General features: G+C 40.6%; 1 protein-coding gene across 1 annotated transcript in view; it reads right to left on the minus strand.

The window, feature by feature from the left end:
- The window catches only part of OCA2 (OCA2 melanosomal transmembrane protein), a 307,809-nt gene that overhangs the window by 135,746 nt on the left and 144,776 nt on the right, over positions 1-27,287 (minus strand). The window contains exons 16-18 of the mRNA XM_084637780.1: positions 7,781-7,928; positions 5,876-5,933; positions 4,136-4,244 (exon numbers count right to left, since the gene is read on the minus strand). Coding sequence (XP_084493906.1) covers positions 4,136-4,244; positions 5,876-5,933; positions 7,781-7,928 — 315 coding nt within the window. The remainder of the gene's footprint in view (positions 1-4,135; positions 4,245-5,875; positions 5,934-7,780; positions 7,929-27,287) is intronic.

Here is a 27,287-nt window from a genome sequence, read left to right on the forward strand (position 1 = left end):
GTTGTCCAAAGGGGAGACTCTGACATGTTTCAAACCAAACACACTGCTTCAGGTAGAATAAACAAACAGATTTATTAACTACAAAGATAAAATGTAAGTGATTATAAGTCAAAGCATAACAAGTCAGATTTGGTCAAATGAAATAAAAGCAAAATGCATTCTAAGCTGATCTGAACACTTTCAATGTCCTTACAAACTTAGATGCTTCACACCACAGGCTGGCTGGTTGCCCTTCAGCCAGGCTCTCCCCTTTGATCAGCGCTTCAATCGCTTGGTGTGGTGTCTGTAGATGTAGGTGGAAGAGAGAGAAAGAGCATGGCTCTCCCTTTTATCATGTTTTCTTCCCTCTTGGCTTTGCCCCCTCCCCTTCACAGTCAGGTCAACATTACCTCATCACAGTCCCAAACTGATCAAAGGCAGGGGGGTAACTCACTCGAGAATCCAACAGATCCTTTTGTTGCTGCCTAAGCCAGCATCATTTTTCCTGTGAGGCTTGGCTGGGTTTGTCCCATACATGCCCTGATGAGGTGTGAACTGCCTCTCTGCTCTTGGAGAGTTTTTGCCTGGGCTTATTTTAAGTCATGAGGATACATTTTCAGCCTCATAACTATATACATGAAATTATAACCTATAACATTACTGTAACAACAATTACTATAACATCACTATAACGACAATGCTCAGTGCATCATGAGCCTTCCAAAGACACATAACATGACCAACTTTGCATTGGATACTACATATTCGTTTTACAAGGATGAACATGGGGGTGCTGGGTGTTCCCCCAAAGTACAGAGAGTCACTTATCCTTCAATTAACATACCTAAGACTTGGTGTACACTATACAGTTAGGCTGACATAAGCTCCCTTCTGTCAACCTAGCTGTAGAAGTATCTTCACTTAAATTGACTCCTGCTGATATAAGTGACTCTCTATTGCCCTTTAGTAACATCACTTCCCCTAGTGGGAGGTCAACGTAGTGTCAGCGTAGACACTGCATTGCCTCCAACTGTTACTGTCTTTCAGGAGCTGTCCCACAATGCACCACACCAACGATTCAGTCAATACAAATGCTCCTGGTGAAGATGTGCACTGCCAACACAAGTTGCCAAGCGTGCACACACTCAAGTGATTTAATAACTACAGTGGCTGTATGCTGACGTAAGGCAACATAATTTTGTAGTGTAGACATGGCCTAAAGATAAGTTAATTACAAGCCCCCACCTAAGACAAAAGACATTTTGGACTGAGTCTATACCATTTGGACTATGTCTATACTAAAACTGCTACAAAGGGACATCTGCAGCGCTGTAGCAGTGCTTCACAGTAGTCATTACTGATGAGAGGGGGTCTCTCATCACTGTAGGTAACATACTTCCTCGAGAGACGGTAGCTAGGTCAATGGAAGAATTTTTGATGGTAATGTAACCAAAATATTTTTCAGAAAAAAATTAGACATGTGAATGCTTCCTGGAAGGGGCACTAAGGGGCAGAGGAGTGGGGGAAAAGGAGGTGAAGGGTTGGGGGCTGAAGTATAAAGAGGAGGTTATGGGGGAGGATAAAGCAGGATGCATGGTATGGGACGGGAGAGAGGTTGGGAGCTCAAGTGAGGAAGCTGTGGGAGCTAGGGGGACTGGAGGGGTGGGACACTTGGAAGGTGGATGTGGGGGTGAGTGTTAGGGGGAGTGGGGAAGAATAGGGGCCGAGATATCAGTGAGACCCACATTCTTTCCTCCCATGTGCCCATATCTGGGGGGCCCTTGCCCCTCTAGGGGGATCTGAGCAGCCCTCTCTCCCCTCATGTGATCTAGGGTATGGTGGGGGGGGCTTCCCCGCCACCAGTTTCTGAGCCCCTCTCACTGCCTCCTATGCATGTGTGCCAGGGTCTGGTGGGTCCCCAGCCCATCTACAGGGGTTGGACACCACCTCCCTATCTCTCTTCATGTGAGTCAATTCAGGGACTGGTGGGGGGTGCCTATTGGGATGGTTTGAGGTCCCCTCCCTGCTGCAGGATCTGGGGAAGTCCTGCCCATGTGGGTGGGGAGCTAGCACTGGTATGTCTCTTCAAACTCAGAATTACCCCCTCCCCCAGCTTATGTGACCTCTCAGTGGGGTATGACGCTGTATCATGAGTCCCTTTGGGGAAGCACAACAGTTCCAGCTCCACAGGACTGCTGAGAACACTCCCTCTGCAGCACAGGTGCTGAAAAATCAAAGAGGCTCTGAGCTGTAAAGGCTGTCCCTTTCCCTTCCTGTCTCTGACTGACCCTATGAGGCTCTAGAGAAGAAGTGGTTGGAGTATCTGAGAGATGCCAGCAGAGACTGGAGAAGAGAAGCAATGTGGAAACTGCCAAACCCCTGCCTCCAATTTGGAAAGACTCCCTAGCTGGTGGGAATAGAGAAGGGTGCTTTTTAAGAGATCTGTCTGACTTCACTTCATGTTCTCTTCATTCAGCTGCCCACCTCGAGTGCCTGTTTTCTGCCTCACTAAGACTGCTGTCAGGTACTCTGCATGGGACTATACCTTAACTAAGCAAGAATTTAAACTAACTACGGCTTTGTAAGAGTATCTTGACAGGAGTATATGCCACAGCGCCTCCCTGTTGATTTCCGGGCGCAGTTTAAAATGTTTGCTTTACCTCTCTCTGTGTGCCATACTTCCACAGGTGAGGTCAGCAGAGGTGCTTGAGCTAAAGCTCCACTGGTATACATGAGAAAAGGCTTCTGAGCAAGTGTTCTTTGTGAAGGCCTCACAACTTTGGAATTCATTCTCCCACAGCTTCCATTGCCTTAGGCTATGTCTACACTCTGCACCTTACAATGGTGCAGCTAGGCTGCTACAGTTGCGCTGTTGTAAGGTACACAGTGTAGCCACTCTTTGTCACAGGAAGAGAACTCTCCAGGCAACCAAATAAAACCACCCCCAATGAGGGTCGGTAGCTTCATCACTGGGAGAGCATCTCCTGCCAACAAGGGGCTTTTTGTCATTAAAACTTTTTTCGTTCGGGGTGTTTTTTCACACTCCTGAACAACAAAAGTTTTAACAATGAAATATAGCCTTAGTCTGAAATAGGCCGAATCTGAAAACCTTCAAGTCATGCTGTAAACCTTATCTTACCACCCCGACAGATAAAAATGGGGAGTTTGGGGACAGAAAAATGTGAGAGGGGGGAAATAATGGAGAGGGAGGGGGATTTAATCTTCTGAGTTATCTGGTTTGCTGGTGGTGAGTAATTATAAGGGGAGCAGATAGCAAACTCTATACGTATGTTGCCCAACACTTTCCAGTACAAAGGATTCTTGTGACCTTTTCTATGAGAAGCTCTCACAGCTCCATTGTTCGCAGCAGGCCTTTGAAAATCGGACCAGGAAAATACCTTTTCTTTGAACCATCAAATTCCATTTAGCTTTTGCTCAGTTATAAACTGTTAAATCCGATGAAGTGAGCTGTAGCTCACGAAAGCTGATGCTCAAATAAATTTGTTAGTCTCTAAGGTGCCACGAGTACTCCTTTTCTTTTTGCGAATACAGACTAACACGGCTGCTACTCTGAAACCTGTTAAATACACAGGTACCTCTCAGTGGTACTTCTTATTTTGAGGGACATTACCCATTTTAGTCCCCACATTCCATACAAATTTGATGTCTCATTGATGAAAATCATTGACATTGATAATGAAGAATCAGAGAACTGAAGATATACAAAGAGATATTTATACTGAAGGAATGGCTCCCAGAACATTTTAATTTTCCTGCAGGAATGATTTTTTCTCTCATGTTTGGTTTTTGTCATACATAGTACCTCAGCTCTTGGCAGGTTCAGAGGCATGCACACAGGCACCAAGGGAACCCACCCACCTTTGACCCCTCTGATATGGATCTCCTCTCTGGTAAAAGGAAGGCGGGTCAGAAAATGGAAGTCACCAGCATACCTGTCACTACTGATTTAATTGGGACATGCCTGGGTTTTGAGAACTTAATCTGGGAAACTTCTGGTCTGATCAGTGTCATGGGACTGTGTGAGAGAGATATGTATAGTATAGAAGAAAAGGACCTTGTGAAGAGATCCAAACTCAAATGTCTCCTTTTCGTTACTAAGTCTATCAGTAATATAAAGCAGAGAAATCAGACTCACCAAGATCTAGATGAATGCCTGGAACAAATGAATTGAGAAAGAACATCAGGATAACAAATCCCAACACAGTCAGGCATTTGATGAGAAGTATTTTGTCTGTTATTCTGTGCTGTAGGTAGGAAAAACATCCAGCAACTATGTTACAGAAGAAACTATTTATTATACTATACACACTTTCAATCAAACATGCATTTGTAAGGCATAAATCTCTTACTGTAAAGGAAGGTGACACAGGAAGAGAAAAGTAAAAATCTTAAGTTAGAAAAAAGATTCTCTTGGGGAAAAAAAGAAAATTCTGGAGAAACAATGCTCTTTTAGACAACAAAAATCTTCTGACATTAGCTACAACTTCTAAATTTGTTTCGTATGTAATTGATAATAAAGGAAGGCAATTTTTAAACATTTTAATCATCATATTGTATGTTAGGTAAGTGATTACAATTTAGCAGAGGCAACTGTAGATTTAAGGCCCTTGACACAAATGTGAATAGCAGGAATCTGCAGATCATGACTGCTCAAAATGTTCATATTTGTTCAGCTACCCGTTTTAACTTTATTGTAATGGGAACAGTAACACTGAAATGCAATTTCCATTATAATCAGGGCTCAATGCAGTCTGTGATTCCATGGCACAGAAATAAATTAACCCCTTGCTATTGAATTCTGCTCCAAAATCTTAGAACCCAATCCACAGGTTCTACTCTTCCCTTTTATTCATCATTCTAGTCTCTACTTTCTACCAAATTCCTGCTCACTCCTTTCCTGGCCTCTCTTTTTCCCCAGGATCCATATTCTTATCACCAGTCCCCATCTTCTCCCCCATTCCTCTCTAGTTTCCTTTTTTAGTCCCAGTCTTCTCTATTGTCTTCTGGTTCCTCTTTCTAGTCTCACTTGCTCCACCTAGATTCTGCCCCCCCCCCCCGATTCCTCTGTATAATCCCCACCTTCTCCCACTCTCTGTCCTGGTATTCCCCTCTCTAGTCACCATTTTCTTCACACACACACACACCCGGTTAAGACGATTTAAAAATCTGATCATACTTTATACAAGGTCCTTTTAATAAGAGGTTGATTAGACTGTAGCTCTTTGAAACAGGAGCTGTGTTTGTACTGCGCATAGTGCTGCTGGCCCTGGTCCCTGACTGGTGTTCTTAGGTGCTATCGCAGCACCAAAAAAAAATATGAATATAAATATGTTAATGACATAAATATTATATTATAGATGGTAATAAGGATATCAGTAGAAGATGTTCTCTATAGCTACAAGCCATGATATAAGCAACCTGTTGAACTGTTGGAATCTGTAACAATGGATTAGCAATTTATTAAATCATCAATTAATCATGTATTAACACTTTATAACAGTATAAAGTGTGACCAAAAACCATCATTAAGTAAATTTAAGGTTGCGGGAACATATCGGGCAGTTGGCGGGGGGGAGAGGGGGGAGTGTGTGTGTATGTATATATATATATACATACATACACACACACACATAAAGTACATTATAGTTAAAACAAAAAAAAATAAGAAACTGGAAATTCAAACTTAAGGTTAAACTTAAAAGAAACCTTAACATCTAAATGTGCTACCTTAACGCTGTCCCATTCAGAAGCCAGCCCACCAGCTTTTCTTCCCTGCATGGAGAGTATTTGATAGGTGCACTGAATTGGTTCCTGCTTTTTCTGCTAGGATATACTTCAGTTCTTCTGAAACTTAGTATAACTACCATTTATTTACCTTTTTTTGGAGCTCCTGAATATTTGTTTCCCAGTTTTTATCTTCTTGTGAAATTTGTCTGAAAGAAAAGGACCCATGCCCTTTAGTTATGAAATTAGAATTCTGCCACAATCTTAATATAGTATCGGAAAAGGTCCTCTTTATTACAACTAGCTCCTCTCACATTTAGACCATCCTCTTACTTATATAAGCAATGCACTCTAAGTATGAAACCATGGCCTTATTACAACCAATAGCAAAACTCCCATTAACTTCAATGGGGACAAGGATTTCATCTTAAAAGCCCAGTCCTGCAATGCAATCCATTAGCACATTAGACCTTATGCTTATGAAACGTCCCACTGATTTCAAAGGAACCCTGCACCATTTTAGGTTTGAATTAGCAAACTTCACTGCAGGACTGAGGCTAAAGACTGTAGTTAGTTCCTGCACCAGTTCTGGAAGTTGACATGCACCATTTTGAGATAAAACAATGGTCATGTGATAGCATCAACACACACACACACACACTCACTTTGATAGAGATATATCATTTGCATTTTATAATGAAGTTTTTAAAATCTGGATTACTTCATTGAGTTATCAGTATAGTCAGCTCTTCTAGCATGCCCTGGAGTTCAGGAGCTGTGCTATTAACAGTAATGGATTACTTATTGCTGCATTATGGTGAAGGAATCCTGACTTCCAGCATCAATGAGGTAGTTTATATGCACACCTCAGAAGTGCTCTCTTCGGTAAATCATAATTTCTTATAATATTTTATTTCCTTTTTTAAAAAAAATTGCCTGATTTTGATCATTTAACATGAACCTGCCAGACTATTCAATATGTACAATGGCAGCATAAACATCATATGATGTAAACAAAAACACTTTCAGTTACTGAAAGAATTTTTAAAATTCAATTTACATTTCCCTTTTCATGCCCTTTATTTAATTATCTACACTGCACTCAGCTTGGACAATGAAAATTAATAAAGTCAGTTTCACTTTTGTTTAGAGTCAATTTCACTATCAGGTTGTTTGTGCTGTACTACTTAGGTTTCAAATTCTAAAGAGCAACTTTTAAATGACTAGCAGTGATTTTCATTGGAATTAAAAAAATTGGATTAACATTTTGTTGGACTTAGGTTTTACTAAAGCTTTTCCCACCCTCAGAACAACATTTAAATTGTGGGTCATATTTAAATTGATAGTGCTTTCTTAAAATGTTAATAATAAATAATTTTATACATGAGTGGGATGTCTTCCAAAGTCTCATCCTCATTGAAGAGCACTTTAATATTTTATTTTTAAAAATTATTTAGCAGCATGCCTCACTGTATGTTCTGAAGGACACTGTTGAATGAAAAAGGGTCACAAACTTACTTTTTATGCTGTCAAATGAAAACTACCTGATGTTTCTAGACCCTGAAGTTCAGGGGCATGTTACCATATATTTTGCAGCCTCGAAAAGCCAATTCTGTCTCCTTACATTTATCAAACACCTTTTAGCTACTTACTTGGTCTTTAATCATCATTGGGAAGGGTGCTGGGTAGAAGGGGCAGCACCTCTTCTCCAATTCCCACATGACGCTCAGAAGGTGGCATGGAATCCAGGTCTGGTCCCAATGGAGAACACACTAATCTTCACTCTCTGAGCTGTGCATAAGATTACTAAAGTAAAATCCTGGCCTCAGTGTCATTGACTTCAGTGGGGCTAGATTTCACTCCAAATCTTACACACAGCTAGCAAAGCACTGATACAACAAAATCTGCAGCCCCATGCTAAAAACAGCAAAGTTCCATAAATTGCCATCCCCAGTAAATTGTCCTCCATTCCGCCAGACTGTGGATTTCACAAGTCCCCCAAAAATCTGTGCCTTGACAAAACTAAATTAAAGTGATGAGTTTGTGCAGACTATACCTATGGAACGTTTTGAGTTTTTTCCTCAGCAAGATCTCCAGAGTCAGAACTTTCTGCATTAAGAGGCATTTCACAGCAGTTTCTTCTCTGCTGGCAGGATTGATGCGTTGTGCTGTCAGTCTCCAAACATGGATCTCATGTTTCAGTTCTAAGAAGAAATAGGATTCTTCAGCTTAAAAAGTGATATAAAATGCATATTAAATCAGACCACTAAAACAAAACAAAAAATGGAAATATACACTGTGTGTCTTGCACTCCAAAGTTAAAAACCACTAAAATGGAAGCAGCACAGAGCTAGTGATCTTCAAAACTATTACTGAAAGTTTGCTTTGGTGTGGAGGAAAAAATAATGGTAAATAAAGAGGAAAAACATTTAAAAAAATTTAATTAAACAAACCCCAGATTCGGTTTCCAAAGAACAAATTGTTCCCTCCAATACTAACGAGTGGTTCCCATTGACTGACGAAGGAACCGGGCATACATATCCAAGGACAAACTCTGGGTCTAAAATCAAACAATTTGTCCATCTGTTTTTAACCTATACAAAATTAACTGTATCCTATGGTAGTGCTAACAGAGTGCTAGCCACTTTATAGAAATATATGAAGGTAAACACCCCGGGATAAGGAGAATGGACAAATATAAATCAAGGAAGGTGAATGGAGCGTAATGAAAAGCATGAAGTTGTACAAGAATTAGCAAAAACAATGCTAGCTCCATGATTTGTTGGGATTCTTTTCACTTATTTTATTTTCATATTAAAACATTGTTAATTATATAAAATAAATATTTTAATTATCTACTGTGGTGGAATTTTAGCATTGCGTTTGAGAACATTGTGTAATGACATTAAACCACTTCCCAGGATGCCAGACTTCTGAGATGCTTGTTCCATAGGCATTGAGGCAGTTGGGAATCCTAGGGTTCAAAGTAAGCCACCTAACACATTTCTAAACAGAACATCCTTGTCCACACTCAGGCCAAAATAATATTTAATCTGGTGTTCGTCAAAATGTGGCCTTGTCATGTTTTCTAACACAGTTGTGTTTTTTTCCCCCCAGGAGACACAAGGCCTTGGAGCCTGACATCAAGGTGGAAAACTGTATGCTTCTGTTCAGCTAGAGTGGTAGAATGTTTGCATTAGGAAAGAACCTTGTATTTCCTAGAAGAATCCTAAGAAAGTATGAGCAGAATCCTTAGATACACAGATAATATCTAATACCACTTAGAAGGAACTTTTTTCCCAAGTTGCCCATTTAAGCAAATTGCCAAGGGTTCATTGCTGCCCAATTCCAGATCACTCATACAGCCAGAGAACTTTAGTGTGGGAAGAGAGAGGCATGTGAAACTCTTTGTGCTGCTTATTTATAATTATTTATTGCTAAATTATGAATAAGCATTTATTTCATTTACTAAGAGTTATCCTTCAGAATGTCCTGAAAATAAATATTTCCTTATATACTGAAGGAAGGGGTAACATTAGTTCTATTGGTGGTTGTTGTTGTGATTACTTTGCTCATATTATTTAGTAACAGTAGCATATCTATTTAAGCCCCCTACCTTTGTGACCAATTATTCGCAGTTATGAGATTATAAATCATGCAGCTATAGGCTTAACAAGGATTCATACTTGATGAAACATTATAATTTTACATAACTGATGCAAACAAAGAGCCACATACAGCAATTGACTTACATTTTGAATAGCTCCATAAATGTGTTTTGCAGATGCATAAATGATTATCTTTCCCCAGAGTTTACAATTTAAGGGCTTGCCTATATGAACTGTTAGTAAATGGCAACCTGGGTGTAAATCTCCCCCCTCAATAGCCTGCTGTGCACTATCTGTATGAACCCTGCTACCATGCACTAAAAGCTCCCTATTGCACTTTGATCTGCTCCCATTTCAATGCAAATATCTAAAAAAAAAAAAAAAAAAGTGGAGTCTCATTTCCTTGTAGGCTTCTTCGTTTTCTTTCATCGCTCTGATTTTGTCTCTAAAAATGTTGCTTTGTGATCCCTGCATGGTGAAGGGAAAACTTTAAGTGATCCTAGATGTGGTCTCAATCTAAATGAGATAATCTTTTACATTGAATTTAAGTACATGATGTGTGAGAGATGCCAAGAAGGTTCTATCACATTGGGATTTCTCTTGAGACCTCAACCTCTTGATTCCCCAGAACTCACCACTCAGGTTTCTTGACTGGCAAACACGAAGACTAGACAGCACTGATCAGACTCACGGGTAGGGGCTAGGTACAGGACATATCACAAATCCGAAGAGTCCAAGTGTTAATTACTTTCTGTACAAGTTTGATCCAATATTGATGCATGCATCTTCCATCCTACATTATATCATGCACTTTGTGAGTGGTCAGGTTATTTTCAGGTGCAATCCCTGTACATAGCATGCTTTGTTCTCATGCCACACATACACAGCATATTTTCTTAATTTCCTCCGAGTCTGCTTATCCTCCTTCCACATATTCTTAGCCATTGCTGCTGACACTATTATTTCTTGCACCTGTTTTTATACAGCTTATCTCTTTCCTTGTCCTTCCCTATTGGGGCCCCAAAACAATTATTTTTACAACTTATCTTTTCCCTTCTCCTTGATTATTGGAGCCCACTCACACCAAGGCAGACCTATGTCTCCCTCTTCTTATTCATGTATCCTCACACCCAATTATCATGGCTTTGTGCCTGGTCTTCCAGCACCTCTGCTCAGTGAGAGTATTTTATTGTCTTTTGCAGGGGCAGACACTTGTGGAGCATGATAATGCAGTTTACCATTTTGCTTTTTGATAGTCTCAGTTGCAACACCCTGTTCAATCACATCCATTCAGCCCCCCAGGGGCCAGTCTTCCTACTATGGTTATTGTTACTGGAAGATGGTTAAATCTTTTATCAAATTTCCTTCAGCCAAAGTAAAAAGTTGTTCCCTAGTAGCTTTTTCATTGTGGGAAATTCTGTCTTTGCTTTTTATAAGACACCTATCATCATCATATTGATGTACCAAACAGAATTGAAGAGCAGAAGTCTTAAGTCAAAAACATGTTTTCCTTTCTCGTCTTTCCTCGGCAAGATAATGTGACTTATACTATATGTTACTATTCTGTATGTGAAGTGCTGTGTGCAAAATACCCATTGTAATGTGCAACAAAGTTTCAAAATAAGAGACATAAAAGTCACTTGTGCAGAAAAATGAAAATGTTGTAGAATTTATTCCTTTAATGTAATTAACTCTCTAGAAAAAAGAAAAGGAGTACTTGTGGCATCTTAGAGACTAACCAATTTGAGCATAAGCTTTCGTGAGCTACAGCTCACTTCATCGGATGTAGCTCATGAAAGCTTATGCTCAAATAAATTGGTTAGTCTCTAAGGTGCCACAAGTACTCCTTTTCTTTTTGCGAATACAGACTAACACGGCTGTTACTCTGAAACCTGCCCTTAACTCTCTAGATAACCTCCATTCCAAATTGTGGAAGAAAACAGTCTTCATGCTGAGTTTGTCAGCAACAAGTCAGAGGCAATTTATTCATGCAATTGCAGGGAAGATAGCAATTGGACAGTGTGTCTGTCCTTAGGCAAATCTTCAAAGTACAAACAATATAAAGTAATAGTTATACCCTTTTGTTACATATAGCTGTATCCTGTTTATACATTTTTCTTCCCATTATCTTAGTCAACATTGCATTCCATTCTTATCTTAAAGCAAGGTTCCTTGTAGTCTTCCCATCCGCCTCGCACAAACCCCACTTCTACAAATCTCGCATTATTAGGGTTAAGGTTGGCCTGTTTCTTGCTCTGTCTCTTAACCAAACTAAAATAACTACACACAAATCCTCTTTTCCCATTCACACTTCCACGATCCCCCGTTTTGTGCTTCCAGCACAACTATCCTTCTTAAACCTCCATTTTCATCAAACCTTGTATTTCTGACTCCAAATCAAATGGATTAGCCCCATAAGCTTTGGTTGGATGTAATGATAATGCCTGGTTAGAATGGACATGAAAGGTATTTTTGTTATTACTTTTTTTTACAGCAACAATATATTTCTAATCTACACAAAAGCAATAAAAGCATTAACATCCCCATTGTAATAATATGATGAGGTTGTTTTGCAACCTTAGTTACATAACACAATATATCATAATTAGTACATAAAGTAGACACTCTATAGACTGTATGGAAAGCATATTTTTTTTAATTTGATATATATTTTGAAACACATGGATTTGACCTTGCAATTCAGAGATTTTCTGAACCTCTGGTAGGAGGGAGAGTAGGTTTTGGAATTGGTCGGGTATTAAGGTGGTCCAATTAAAAGGTACTTGAAACTAAGGTCTAATTGTAGGACTCTATCCGCTTAGGGTTAGTTTCAACAACAAACGTCTGTGGAATTTAGTTAATTTGGGGATTTAAATTAGTGTGGTCATTTAGAACGAGGGACAGTTGAGTAGCGTGGGTTTATCTTTTTCTTCTCGCCACCTACAGAATCCACTAGCTCATTATTACTTGCCTCAAGTAGGAAAGGTTGAACATTTTCCACCAAATAGTGTTTTTGATTCATTTAAACTATTTTAAACTAAGCACTTACACTTCTTTTAAGTTGAAAAAACAAATACCCCAAAACTAAAAAAATTCAATTAAAAAATGCCAGCATCATGCCTCATGGGAGTTACTACATTGTGCACTGTGGGCAGGGACTCCCAGGATGCATTGCAGTGGTTCAGTAGGAGAGGAGACTGTGGTGCATCCGATGAGATGTAGCACAGTCAGACAGCCCAGCCCATAGAGGAGAATGAGAGGCATGCAACTCCTATGAGGCACTGCAGTAGTATTTCGGAGGTGGTTAATGAGGAAGATTGGCCAAATGTTTTTAATTTTTAGAAAATTTCCACTGAAAAATATAGTTTCCATCCAGTTCTAGTCTCAAGTAGATGATTCATCAAACATATGGAGTCCATAGGGCCAATCTGTGCTAGCTCCTTCATTTCCTTTAAATCCTCCCTTCATTCAACACATTGAACACTGAAAAACAAGAAATATTTACAAGTGAAATCCTGGTCCCACTGAGGTTTGTCATTGACGTCAGTGGGGCCAGGATTTCACCCCACATTTTAAAAAAGTTGTATTTAGTTTTTAAAAAATGCAAATGTGTGTTCTCTTCCTGAGATCCTGTTACATTCAGAACGATTCCCTCTTTCAGCATACCATTCACTCCTCCACTAACAATGGTAACATCAAAGAACATCGTCTTGCAAACTCAATGTAATTAATTCTCAAAATCCTAAGTGACCGGCTCTGTTAATTGAATACACTCAGGAAAGCATGACCATCCATGATGAGATGACAATTGTCAATTTATGATAATTTTTAACCTGCAAGTGCACTACACTTCTGGAAGCCTAGGTGGATCAGGTAATATCTTTCACTGGACCAACTTCTCTTGGTGAAAGACAGTCAAGACAGTCAGCAGTGATGGGCTGTGGCTAATAAAGTGCAAACCATATTCCTAGGAGTACAATTTTCTCCTCATAGTATTGCAGTCTAACTTTTTTCACTAAATATATTTTTTCCTAGCTAAGATTTTAGAGCAAAGGTAATTTTATCAATATATTCATTGAACAAGAAAAAAACAGCACCATTGATTTTTATAGCTTCACATAACACTTACAACTTTTATAGGGCTTAGTTCTTAGATGTGCTTTACAATTATTAACTAATTTGTCCTTGTGAAGTAGATAAATAAGCATTATCCCCATTTTACAGATGAGGAAACTGAGGCAAAGAAGTGCTGCTCAAGGTCTCAGAGGGAATCAGTGTCAGCTGGGATTAAAACTCAGTAGTTCCTGGTTCCCACCAAGGTATTCTAAATACCAGACCAAGCTTCCCAACAATACCAAATAAGTTTAAGGTCTTGATCTTGCAATCATTTATGATTATGCTTATCTTTATTCACATGACTAGCCCCATTGAACTCCTGCAACCCTGAGCATCCGTATATTCACATCCTACACATTATTGTAATAATCTTTGTACAAAACATGCCTTGTGAGGTATCATTTGAAACTAATCATTTACTGATCATTAACATCCTTGCATGATGTAAGTCTATGGTGGGTATTAAGAGTTATGGATATATGCTAGAATTCTGACTGAAGTGTGTTTAAACCAGGCATGTCAAGGGAAGCTCATAAACGCTGATCCATGCCTCCATGTGGGAACTGAATATAGGTGAGAAACCTGCTTAGGCAAAGATCTTTCACTTAGGAAGACAAGAGAAAACAGCAGCTTGTGCTTCTGTGGAAGGTTCTGACTGAAAGTCATTCATGGCTGGGAAGAAGATTGGTGAGAGAAACTATCATGAACAAAGCCTGTATCTTGCTAGATTATGTTTTCAATTTAAGCAGAACATAGCATCCAGCAGTACAGATGGTCAGGATTTTTTTTTCCTACAATGAACAATATCATTAGAATATGGGAGTTTTCCCCAGCAAGATCCACAATTGCTAGCTGGGTGAGGGGTTTCAGTAAAACACTGCCAGCCTGCTATGGCATTTTACATGAAAGAATAAAGTTTAAGACGCCTATAACAGACAACAAAGTTTGCTATAAGTATAGCAGTAAAAATGGAGGAAATTAAACACAGTTCTGTATTTTACATAACATTCAAACATAGGTGAGAGATATACAGTGAACTAAAATGGACTAATTATACTTAAACCACAAGGCAAGATGTTAATGTCTCTGAAACAGGAATTCAGTATAATGACAACTTCAGTGACCCATTAAAAAATCTCAGTCAAGATTGGTTATTAATTAGAATACAGTTATCCTAACTATACATTTTGTTAGAGAAAGAGCAGTCTTGTGGTTAAGACACTGAACATCAAATCAGAAGATGTTGGTTCAGTTCCCAGTTCTGCCACAAACTTTCTATATGACCTCAGGCAAGTTATTTCGATGGCTAACTCCCACTGAAGTCAATAGGAGAAGAATGCCTAAATCCCTCTGAAAAGCTGGACCATAATCTTCATTTTTCCATTGTTTACAGGTGGGAATAATAATTGCTTCTTTATCGCTTGCTTATTTAGATTATATGCTGTTTTGGAAAGTGACGTAGGATATGTATGTACAGCACCTAATCCAGTAGGGCTTCCACTTCTGTTAGAGACTCTAGACACTACCCTAATAGAAGCTTTATTATTACTAATACATTTTGACTCCTACTTTTGCTAATTATCACTTTCCTAACATTATTACTATTACTTTATCAACTTCAGAATCAGAGAAGGTTCCAAAACAAATTGCCACCATTCACTCAACTAAACTCCCAATGATCTATTTTGGTTTCAGAGAAAATTAGATCTGCTTTGAAATCTTTCAAAATAATTCCAGTATACTCACAATCAAGAGACTTTTAACTTAGACTATCTTCAAAATCAAGTTAATTATTTTTTTTAATTACAGTACAAATGGGTATTTTGGCAACTGTTGTGAGAAAAAGAAATTGCTGTGCAATTCATTATCCTCTTTTCATCACTGGATATATAATTTCCTGCAGTAACATTTTTTTAACTTAATAAATAACTACTAAGGTCTGTGATGGGGTGTCCACCACACAGGACTGGAAGGGGTGAAGGTGGCCAGGTAGGCCTATTAACTCCATAGACTGCAGCTGGAGGGAGAGCCAGGGACCAGGGAATGGATTGCAAGCTGGTTCAGCTGGGTAGGAACAGGTGGGGCCTATAAAGCCAGAAAGCTGGCAACAGACAGGGGCTGCCATTGGGAAAGGGCAGTCACTCTCTGGGAAGAGGATGTAGGGGTTTGGAGCTGGTACACCCAGAGCAAGGAGGGAAACAAGAAGTTATAGGAAGCATTCCAAGGAAGGAGCAGTGATGGCTGGGAGAGGAAAGCCAAAAACTTGTGTAGGGTCCCTGGACTGGAACGCAGAGAAGTTGGCAGGCCCGGGTTCCCCTACCAGCCACCGAGGGCATGGCATAGACGGGTGGGGTAGTGAACAGGAAGGCTGCCTGCCCAACAGAAAATTGAAGGACTGTATCCTGGAAGAGGAGGAGGTATGCTGAGTGACGTAGCTGGAAGGCAGAGTCATGAAGGGGACGCTGGGGTTCTAGAGAGCGAGAGAGGGGCTATAGACCACAGTGAGAGATGAGGGGACAGCATACAACCACAGGAAGGGGCATCACCTTGAGAGCTAATCCCCACAGTGACCAGGAGGAGGCACCAGATAAGGTAAGTGGTGTGACCCATCAAAAGGTCATATTAATACAAGCAAAGAATGCAACAAACTATCTAAACCTGACAGAGCCAAAGTTTTATTAAGAAATGAAGAATCATGAAGAAAGTGCAGCTTCAAAATGACTTCAGCTATAACCCAACAGATAAGTATTTCATCCAATGCTTTTAATCTAGCAACATAAAAACCTAATAATGAAGGCACTGAAGATACAGAGTATGTTATAGCAATCAATTTAAGATATAATGGTAAATCATTAAATTCAGCTATATTTTGTTAAATAAAGTAGGCAAGGATAAATCAAAATCAGAAGAGATATTTGTTAAATAGAAGAATTGCCGGAGTGAAAACTCATTATAGCAATGGTATACGCTGTAGTTTTAAAATCTAGATAACTATTCAATCTGAACTGCTGTCTAAAACTGAGAGACTACGTGAGTGAGGTAATATCTTTTATTGGACCAACTTCAAAGTCAGAAGTTCTCAGAATGACTGCAAACCTCAGAGCAATCAGAATAAAATGCAAACTCTGATTCTCTGACATAGCCTTCTGTGATGTTCTGCTGGGGTTCCCAGAATTGTGAGTTACTGTGTCACCCCTCTCAGCTTCAGCAAGTGAGAATTTTGCTCCTGTTAAACTGAAACATGACTCCTTGACACACCAGCTTGTCTGCCTTGCCAGCAAACTCTTCGGAACTCTGCCAGTCCAAACCTTGCCTTGAAGGTAACAAACAGTGAACACCAACTCCCAAGATGTCTCCCTGCAGTGTCCAGTCCTCTAACTGAACATTTACAGAAGTTAAGTTTGTTGCTCCTTTAAATAGGCAATTCACTACAGCCCATTAATTTAACTGGGGTTTGACAAATTCTTATTTCAATCACAGCACTGGATTGGTTTATAATAAAAGTAAAACAAGTTTAACAAAAAGGTATAGGATTAAGTGATACTAAGTATAAGGAATAAAGATAGAAAAGGTTACAAGCAAACAGAAGTAAAAACATGCTAATAAAACTTAACTTCAGCAAGTTACAATCTTTGCTGAAGCAGGTTTCTCATCTAAACTCAGTTCCCAGAGACTTCAACTCCCTTTGTCGAAGGATCCAACATTCCGTGATTTCAAGAGCTCTGGCCCCTTAATCCCCGCAAGTGATGGATACCAAAATGGCTCTCTGCTTCTGTTTGTATCTCCCAAAGTTCAGTGGCCCTGTTACAAGGGGCAGGCAGGCTTCCTGCTGTTCCTCCCTTCTTGTTGACTTCCCATCGCCCTGCTGATTCATATGTAAATGAGGCTTACACTGTTTTGATTTTATAATCCTTAATTTACATTGTAGATCCATAGTTAGAGCTACCATCCCTGCTGTCTGGGAGAAAAGGTCTTTCTCCCTGTGTTTGGTCACAGACTTTAAAGCATAATATCAGTCAGTATCTATAATTCTTCATGTAGTGTTAATACATATATTTCACAATGATATTATTAATCCACAATATGTCACAGGCCTTCATAAAAGACCTTGCTCAATACACTTTTATAATGCAGTGATAGTGTATACAAGCAGTTGATTCAATTGCTTATCATTTGAGGTTCAGACCCGCATTTTTATAGACAATAACCCTTTGGCATGCCTCTTAGCTTTGTTTACCTAATATGTAAATATACATTCATTGTTTCTGCCTTACAACCAGGCTGGGGAGACAAGCAAATGCACCTTGCTTTGTTTAAGGCAGACTGGGCTTAAGCATTGCTTGTCAAACACCTTTTAAGAACATAATTCTAACGTATATCCATCACTTTGTACACACCCCATACCCACATCATGCAAAAATATTAATGATCAATGAGCTATTTGTTTCCCAATGATACATTACATGCCACCTTTTGGGTATATATTATGAAAACAGTGTGTTAAGTGTAGTAATTATGTCAGGTTTGACAAGAATTATTGACACAAAGTAATGAACCACCAATGGGCTTCTGTGTCAATCTTCCCACAATATAACCACAGAAAGTTAAATCAAGTCCAGGTCCTGCTGACTGACATAAATATCTCTTTGTTCATTTAGGGATGCACTCAGTAATCAGGGTTATTAATGCCATGGGAACAAGAGTTAGGTATATAAAAGCAATCACTTCTTGATTTTTCATCTCTCAACTAGGATTTTGTTTTTGTAGGTTCCCCCTCTGGGAAAGGAATACGATAAAAGTGTAAACTCTTGCTCTATAGCTACATAAAGATATTGCAGTATACTTCTGCATCTGCATAAAGTAGCTTAGGTGATTCCTGATCAGTGCACCATTAGTTCTCCTAACTAGAAACCTTTCAATTTAAATAAAATTTTCATAAATAAGAGGCAAATTACATATTTCCCTTATTACACAATATTAGGATACAATTTTGTTTCCAGAAAACTGGAGAATACTTGATCTTCTTTTTTCTCTCCCCAAGGGATTCTCACAACTTTAAAGTAGCAGTAAGAAAGCATTCAAGAATTTCAAACAGAGAACAAACAATCTCAGGTCTATTTAATGTAAATTACTATATTTTTATCCACGATTATAATAAAATTAAATGTTAAAGACTTGAAGAAACACAGACCTTTTCTGCCACTTTTTCAAAACACGAAAATATGCCCATGATGGAACTTGGAACTTGATATAAAAAGGAATATATAAGACTTAAGGAACCAAAATATTATCTGTTTCCTAAAAAAGTTAAAGGACCACAACTGGTTAAAAGACACACTGCAGTATATGCCAGAAAGATATGAACTTCTCATATCTCAGGACATTCTCAACACTACTGCAAGTATTGGCAACAACCTTAGTAATTCAGTTGGAAAATTAAAATGGTTTAGCAATGCTAATACATGTTTGGAGCAGAATGTTTAATATGTCTAGTAATATTCCTTTCATTAAACATTATTCTTTGCATAATCTTTCATGCTAAATGATTACACTGGACATCTTGGATTTCATAGCACACTACTTGTCTTTTGGATCCCTCACCCATACCACCATCCAGCTGAGGACATTCAACAAGTTACGGATAAATTCACAAAGGTATTTAAGTGCCTCAACATGCAGAGAGCTGCCTAGCGGGATTTTCAAAAGCACCTAAGCAGGTTAGTTGTCTATTGTAGGGCTCCTACTTGACTTAGGCACTTTTGAAAAATCTCACTAGTCATCTATCTGCATCTTTCAGTGCCTAAATGCCTTTGTAACTCTGGACTTAAGTACTCGTTCCCATGTGATACAAGGGGAGCCCTTCTGCTCTCTGGAACCTAGTTAAGGAAGAAGTCTCAGTGGCTGCAAGACAGGGGGAGTTCATGGTAGCTTGGCTCCATTACAGCCACACTTCAAGGCAGATGGAAATGAGATAGAGCAGTGGTTCTCAACCAGATGTCCGGGGGCCCCCTAGAGGGCCTTGAGCAGGTTTCAGGGGGGCCTCCAAGCAGGGCCAGCATTAGACTCGCTTGGGCCAGGGTAGAAAGCGGAAGTCCCACTGCATGGGGCTGAAGCCCAGGTCCCTGATCCCCATCACCCGGGACTTATGCTGGAGCCTGAGCAATGTAGCTTCATGGGGGCTCCTGTGGCATGGGCCTCCCAAGCAATTGCCCTGCTTGCTATCCCCTAACACCGGCCCTAACTTTTATATGCAGAAAACCAGTTATTGTGGCACAAGTGGGGTGTGGAGTTTTTATAGCATGTTGAGGGGGGCCTGAGAAAGAAAAGGGTTGATAACCTTTGAGATAGGGGATTTCAGAGCTGGTGGGGAGTCACAGGAACAAATAGGCCCCAGGATCAAAACACCCTGCCTTTTAAAAGGAGGGAGGTAACCCACTCTCTATTATGGGGAAAACTCCACGAATTTAACATTGCATAACTGTCTCCCCTGCCACACCCTGGTAATGAACAAATGTGGTCAGATTAACATGAGCAAGGATGAGAAACTGAATCCTCCGACGTAATCAGTAACAGCATCCATCCTGCTCAGGGTGTTTGGCCAATGAATCCTTACAGGTGGTATGCCCACAGAGCATGCCTCCAGCTTGGCCATGGAGAAAGGATACAGAAGCTTGGTCCTGCGGCATTCAGGAAGATATGAAATCCCCCTACATGGCCTTTCCATTCACAGCAAAGTCACTGTGTTCCAGACCTTACCTGCCTATGGAAACTAGTCAAGGACTTCCACATACACCCTGCCTAAATTGGCCTTCAGCATTGGTTCTCCCCTTGTAAAGTAACTCCCTTCTCTTCATGTGCCAATATATATTTATGCCTATTTCTGTCATTTTCACTCCATGCATCTGAAGAAATGGGTTTTTTACCCATGCATGCTTATGCCCTACTAAATCTGTTAGTCTTTAAGGTGCCAGTGGACTCCTCATTGTTTTTGTGGATACAGACTAATACAGCTACCCCTCTGATACTTGGTACCCTTAATTTTTATATTCTATTTTCCCATACAACATTCTAGACTGTATGTGATTAATGTACGCAAAATGCAGCATTTGTTAACAATTTATCATTAAATAAAATTACTGGTTTATCCAGGGATTGAAGGAAACATTGGTAAGTAGCATTTATTCAGAATCCGTAAAACAGATAGGAATATTACCGACTTCATGGGAGTGTTAAGAGAATTAGTTACCTTTTGGAAAGCACTTTCAAGATGAAGGATCCTACATTAGTACTAAATACTATTATTGTCAAAATATAATCTCTAAATATACATCTGTCAAAACAAGATCTATTTTTAAAGAACCCCAGTAGATCCAATTATGATTCAAGATCAGCAGAAGTAGCCAACAACTAAAGCAGATGAAATCTGGAAATTGTGCAGAAAGTCAGGAGTTTTAGAAAAAAGAAAAGGAGGACTTGTGGCACCTTAGAGACTAACCAATTTATTAGAGCATAAGCTTTCGTGAGCTACAGCTCACTTCCTCAGATGCATCTCGTGGAAACTGCAGCAGGCTTTATATATACACAGAGAATATGAAACAATACCTATTCCCACCCCACTGTCCTGCTGGTAATAGCTTATCTAAAGTGATTTCCAGCACAAATCCAGGTTTTCTCACCCTCCACCCCCCCACACAAATTCACTCTCCTGCTGGTGATAGCCCATCCAAAGTGACAACTCTTTACACAATGTGCATGACAATCAAGCTGGGCTATTTCCTGCATAAATCCAGGTTCTCACATCCCCCCACCCCCATACACACACAAACTCACTCTCCTGCTGGTAATAGCTCATCCAAACTGACCACTCTTCAAGTTAAAATCCAAGTTAAACCAGAACATCTGGGGGGGGGGGGGGGGTAGGAAAAAACAAGAGGAAACAGGCTACCTTGCATAATGACTTAGCCACTCCAAGTCTCTATTTAAGCCTAAATTAATAGTATCCAATTTGCAAATGAATTCCAATTCAGCAGTTTCTCGCTGGAGTCTGGATTTGAAGTTTTTTTGTTTTAAGATAGCGACCTTCATGTCTGTGATCGCGTGACCAGAGAGATTGAAGTGTTCTCCGACTGGTTTATGAATGTTACAATTCTTGACATCTGATTTGTGTCCATTTATTCTTTTACGTAGAGACTGTCCAGTTTGACCAATGTACATGGCAGAGGGGCATTGCTGGCACATGATGGCATATATCACATTGGTGGATGTGCAGGTGAACGAGCCTCTGATAGTGTGGCTGATGTTATTAGGCCCTGTGATGGTGTCCCCTGAATAGATATGTGGGCACAGTTGGCAACGGGCTTTGTTGCAAGGATAAGTTCCTGGGTTAGTGGTTCTGTTGTGTGGTATGTGGTTGTTGGTGAGTATTTGCTTCAGGTTGCGGGGCTGTCTGTAGGCAAGGACTGGCCTGTCTCCCAAGATTTGTGAGAGTGTTGGGTCATCCTTTAGGATAGGTTGTAGATCCTTAATAATGCGTTGGAGGGGTTTTAGTTGGGGGCTGAAGGTGATGGCTAGTGGCGTTCTGTTATTTTCTTTGTTAGGCCTGTCCTGTAGTAGGTAACTTCTGGGAACTCTTCTGGCTCTATCAATCTGTTTCTTTACTTCTGCAGGTGGGTATTGTAGTTGTAAGAAAGCTTGACAGAGATCTTGTAGGTGTTTGTCTCTGTCTGAGGGGTTGGAGCAAATGCGGTTGTATCGCAGAGCTTGGCTGTAGACGATGGATCATGTGGTGTGGTCAGGGTGAAAGCTGGAGGCATGCAGGTAGGAATAGCGGTCAGTAGGTTTCCGGTATAGGGTGGTGTTTATGTGACCATTGTTTATTAGCACTGTAGTGTCCAGGAAGTGGATCTCTTGTGTGGACTGGACCAGGCTGAGGTTGGTGGTGGGATGGAAATTGTTGAAATCATGGTGGAATTCCTCAAGGGCTTCTTTTCCATGGGTCCAGATGATGAAGATGTCATCAATATAGCGCAAGTAGAGTAGGGGCTTTAGGGGACGAGAGCTGAGGAAGCGTTGTTCTAAATCAGCCATAAAAATGTTGGCATACTGTGGGGCCATGCGGGTACCCATAGCAGTGCCGCTGATCTGAAGGTATACATTGTCCCCAAATGTGAAGTAGTTATGGGTAAGGACAAAGTCACAAAGTTCAGCCACCAGGTTAGCCGTGACATTATCGGGGATAGTGTTCTTGACGGCTTGTAGTCCATCTTTGTGTGGAATGTTGGTGTAGAGGGCTTCTACATCCATAGTGGCCAGGATGGTGTTATCAGGAAGATCACCGATGGATTGTAGTTTCCTCAGGAAGTCAGTGGTGTCTCGAAGGTAGCTGGGAGTGCTGGTAGCGTAGGGCCTGAGGAGGGAGTCTACATAGCCAGACAATCCTGCTGTCAGGGTGCCAATGCCTGAGATGATGGGGCGCCCAGGATTTCCAGGTTTATGGATCTTGGGTAGTAGATAGAATATCCCAGGTCGGGGTTCCAGGGGTGTGTCTGTGCGGATTTGATCTTGTGCTTTTTCAGGAAGTTTCTTGAGCAAATGCTGTAGTTGCTTTTGGTAACTCTCAGTGGGATCAGAGGGTAATGGCTTGTAGAAACTCGTGTTGGAGAGCTGCCGAGCAGCCTCTTGTTCATATTCCGACCTATTCATGACGACAACAGCACCTCCTTTGTCAGCCTTTTTGATTATGATGTCAGAGTTGTTTCTGAGGCTGTGGATGGCATTGCGTTCCGCATGGCTGAGGTTATGGGGCAAGTGATGCTGCTTTTCCACAATTTCAGCCCGTGCACGTCGGCGGAAGCACTCTATGTAGAAGTCCAGTCTGCTGTTTCGACCTTCAGGAGGAGTCCACCTAGAATCCCTCTTTCTGTAGTGTTGGTAGGGAGACCTCTGTGGATTAGTATGCTGTTCAGAGGTATTTTGGAAATATTCCTTGAGTCGGAGACGTCGAAAATAGGATTCTAGGTCACCACAGAACTGTATCATGTTCGTGGGGGTGGAGGGGCAGAAGGAGAGGCCCCGAGATAGAACAGCTGCTTCTGCTGGGCTGAGAGTATAGTTGGATAGGTTAACAATATTGCTAGGTGGGTTGAGGGAACCATTGCTGTGGCCCCTTGTAGCATGTAGTAGTTTAGAAAGTTTAGTGTCCTTTTTCTTTTGTAGAGAAGCAAAATGTGCGTTGTAAATGGCTTGTCTAGTTTTAGTAAAATCCAGCCACGAGGAAGTTTGTGTGGAAGGTTGGTTTTTTATGAGAGTATCCATTTTTGAGAGCTCATTCTTAATCTTTCCCTGTTTGCTGTAGAGGATGTTGATCAGGTGATTCCGCAGTTTCTTTGAGAGCGTGTGGCACAAGCTGTCAGCATAGTCTGTGTGGTATGAAACTACAATCCATCGGTGATCTTCCTGATAACACCATCCTGGCCACTATGGATGTAGAAGCCCTCTACACCAACATTCCACACAAAGATGGACTACAAGCCGTCAAGAACACTATCCCCGATAATGTCACGGCTAACCTGGTGGCTGAACTTTGTGACTTTGTCCTTACCCATAACTACTTCACATTTGGGGACAATGTATACCTTCAGATCAGCGGCACTGCTATGGGTACCCGCATGGCCCCACAGTATGCCAACATTTTTATGGCTGATTTAGAACAACGCTTCCTCAGCTCTCGTCCCCTAAAGCCCCTACTCTACTTGCGCTATATTGATGACATCTTCATCATCTGGACCCATGGAAAAGAAGCCCTTGAGGAATTCCACCATGATTTCAACAATTTCCATCCCACCACCAACCTCAGCCTGGTCCAGTCCACACAAGAGATCCACTTCCTGGACACTACAGTGCTAATAAACAATGGTCACATAAACACCACCCTATACCGGAAACCTACTGACCGCTATTCCTACCTGCATGCCTCCAGCTTTCACCCTGACCACACCACACGATCCATCGTCTACAGCCAAGCTCTGCGATACAACCGCATTTGCTCCAACCCCTCAGACAGAGACAAACACCTACAAGATCTCTGTCAAGCTTTCTTACAACTACAATACCCACCTGCAGAAGTAAAGAAACAGATTGATAGAGCCAGAAGAGTTCCCAGAAGTTACCTACTACAGGACAGGCCTAACAAAGAAAATAACAGAACGCCACTAGCCATCACCTTCAGCCCCCAACTAAAACCCCTCCAACGCATTATTAAGGATCTACAACCTATCCTAAAGGATGACCCAACACTCTCACAAATCTTGGGAGACAGGCCAGTCCTTGCCTACAGACAGCCCCGCAACCTGAAGCAAATACTCACCAACAACCACATACCACACAACAGAACCACTAACCCAGGAACTTATCCTTGCAACAAAGCCCGTTGCCAACTGTGCCCACATATCTATTCAGGGGACACCATCACAGGGCCTAATAACATCAGCCACACTATCAGAGGCTCGTTCACCTGCACATCCACCAATGTGATATATGCCATCATGTGCCAGCAATGCCCCTCTGCCATGTACATTGGTCAAACTGGACAGTCTCTACGTAAAAGAATAAATGGACACAAATCAGATGTCAAGAATTGTAACATTCATAAACCAGTCGGAGAACACTTCAATCTCTCTGGTCACGCGATCACAGACATGAAGGTCGCTATCTTAAAACAAAAAAACTTCAAATCCAGACTCCAGCGAGAAACTGCTGAATTGGAATTCATTTGCAAATTGGATACTATTAATTTAGGCTTAAATAGAGACTTGGAGTGGCTAAGTCATTATGCAAGGTAGCCTGTTTCCTCTTGTTTTTTCCTACCCCCCCCCCCAGATGTTCTGGTTTAACTTGGATTTTAACTTGAAGAGTGGTCAGTTTGGATGAGCTATTACCAGCAGGAGAGTGAGTTTGTGTGTGTATGGGGGTGGGGGGATGTGAGAACCTGGATTTATGCAGGAAATAGCCCAGCTTGATTGTCATGCACATTGTGTAAAGAGCTGTCACTTTGGATGGGCTATCACCAGCAGGAGAGTGAATTTGTGTGGGGGGGGTGGAGGGTGAGAAAACCTGGATTTGTGCTGGAAATCACTTTAGATAAGCTATTACCAGCAGGACAGTGGGGTGGGAATAGGTATTGTTTCATATTCTCTGTGTATATATAAAGCCTGCTGCAGTTTCCACGATATGCATCTGAGGAAGTGAGCTGTAGCTCACGAAAGCTTATGCTCTAATAAATTGGTTAGTCTCTAAGGTGCCACAAGTCCTCCTTTTCTTTTTGCGAATACAGACTAACACGGCTGCTACTCTGAAAGGAGTTTTAGAGGAATTCATTGATACCATAAAAAGCTAGACAGTTTTTTGCCAGGTCTGTAGAACACTTTGCCACCAGTCCACTCTCAACCACATTAAAAAAAAGACTGTCACCTTGCTTGTTCTCCCAAAAAGTACTTCTAACTCTTGCCCCCCTGTGATAATACCCCACTGTGCTTTAGCATGAATAAGCATTAATACAATCTCAATTTTTATAAATAAAGCAGATAACTAAGTGTCGCCGAAAGCAGGGAATCTCAGTTTTTGGGGGCTCTGAGGAAGCACGAATAACCTGTGAGCTTTAGCAAAAAACACTGTCAAGGTTACAACCCTAGTGATCAGTTTACAGCCATTTACACTGGTTTATATTTTTAAGGGTACCTTTGCAAGTGAAAGAGATAGCAACTTAATATTTTTACCATCAGAAATGTAATGTTCAAAGCAAATCTACTATTGTAGCTATCCAAATATCCTCTTTAGGGAGAGTAAAACGACAGGCAGAAATGCTGGGACAAGTTAAAAACAAAATGTCTTTTGTGAATGTCTGTTATCTAATGACAGATCCCTAAAATTTCTCTTTGAGGTTTAACACATGTCCAGTTTCTTAAGGACTTGACCCAAAATCCACTGGAGTCCATTAAAAGCCTTCCATTGCCTTCAATGGACTGTGCATCAGGCCCTAAGAGTCTAAACCATTGACCCCTTACTCAGGAGAATGGAACACAAAATTAAACAGAAATGCTGTATTTCTACTATACAGGGGACCCAGACAACAAACAGCTAGCATTGACCATGCCCCCTCCCTGGCCCACAATTCCCTCTAAGCCTTCCTGCAGAGAAAGGATGCAAATGCTTGTCTCTGTGGCACTCAGGAAAGTGTGAATTTTGAAACCTCTAAACCTCTTCAATTTTAATTAGTCTGGAATTCCTATACAGCATACTAGAAGGAATGGAATGTAAGAGGATAGTTAGATTGTTTAGTAGTAGGAAAAAATAAAATACAAGTTCAAGGGAAAAAGTATTAAAAGAACATTTTAATTTGAGCATAGAAAGATTGCATGTATTCTTTTAAAATTACAGTACAAAGTTGACAACATTCTGTATTTTACAAATGATGTACAGTACAATGATATTATTTTTGCTATAACAACACTATTCAGATACTGGAAGGATCTATACCAAAGAGGTGATAAATGTATTGCTCAGTGAGGACTAAATAAGATTTTCTGTTTCTTTTCTTCTCTCCTCTTTTTTCGGTAGCTGTATTGTCCCTCCCTTTCTCTTTTCTGCCTCCCCCACTACTTTCTCTCCTTTTGTTTTCTACACTTTGATACTCTTCTACCTCTAGGTTTTGTGCCTTTTTTCTCCTCTCCCCTTTCACCCTTTTTCTGATCACTGCAGAGAATGCAGTAGCACTTCACATTGGGGAGGGAGGCTGACTAGCATACCAGTCTATTTCTATGCTTCTGCACTTCATGCTGAAGC

The sequence above is a fragment of the Lepidochelys olivacea genome (genome assembly GCF_965140295.1).
Source record: "Lepidochelys olivacea isolate rLepOli2 genome assembly, chromosome: 1".
NCBI lineage: Eukaryota > Metazoa > Chordata > Testudines > Cheloniidae > Lepidochelys > Lepidochelys olivacea.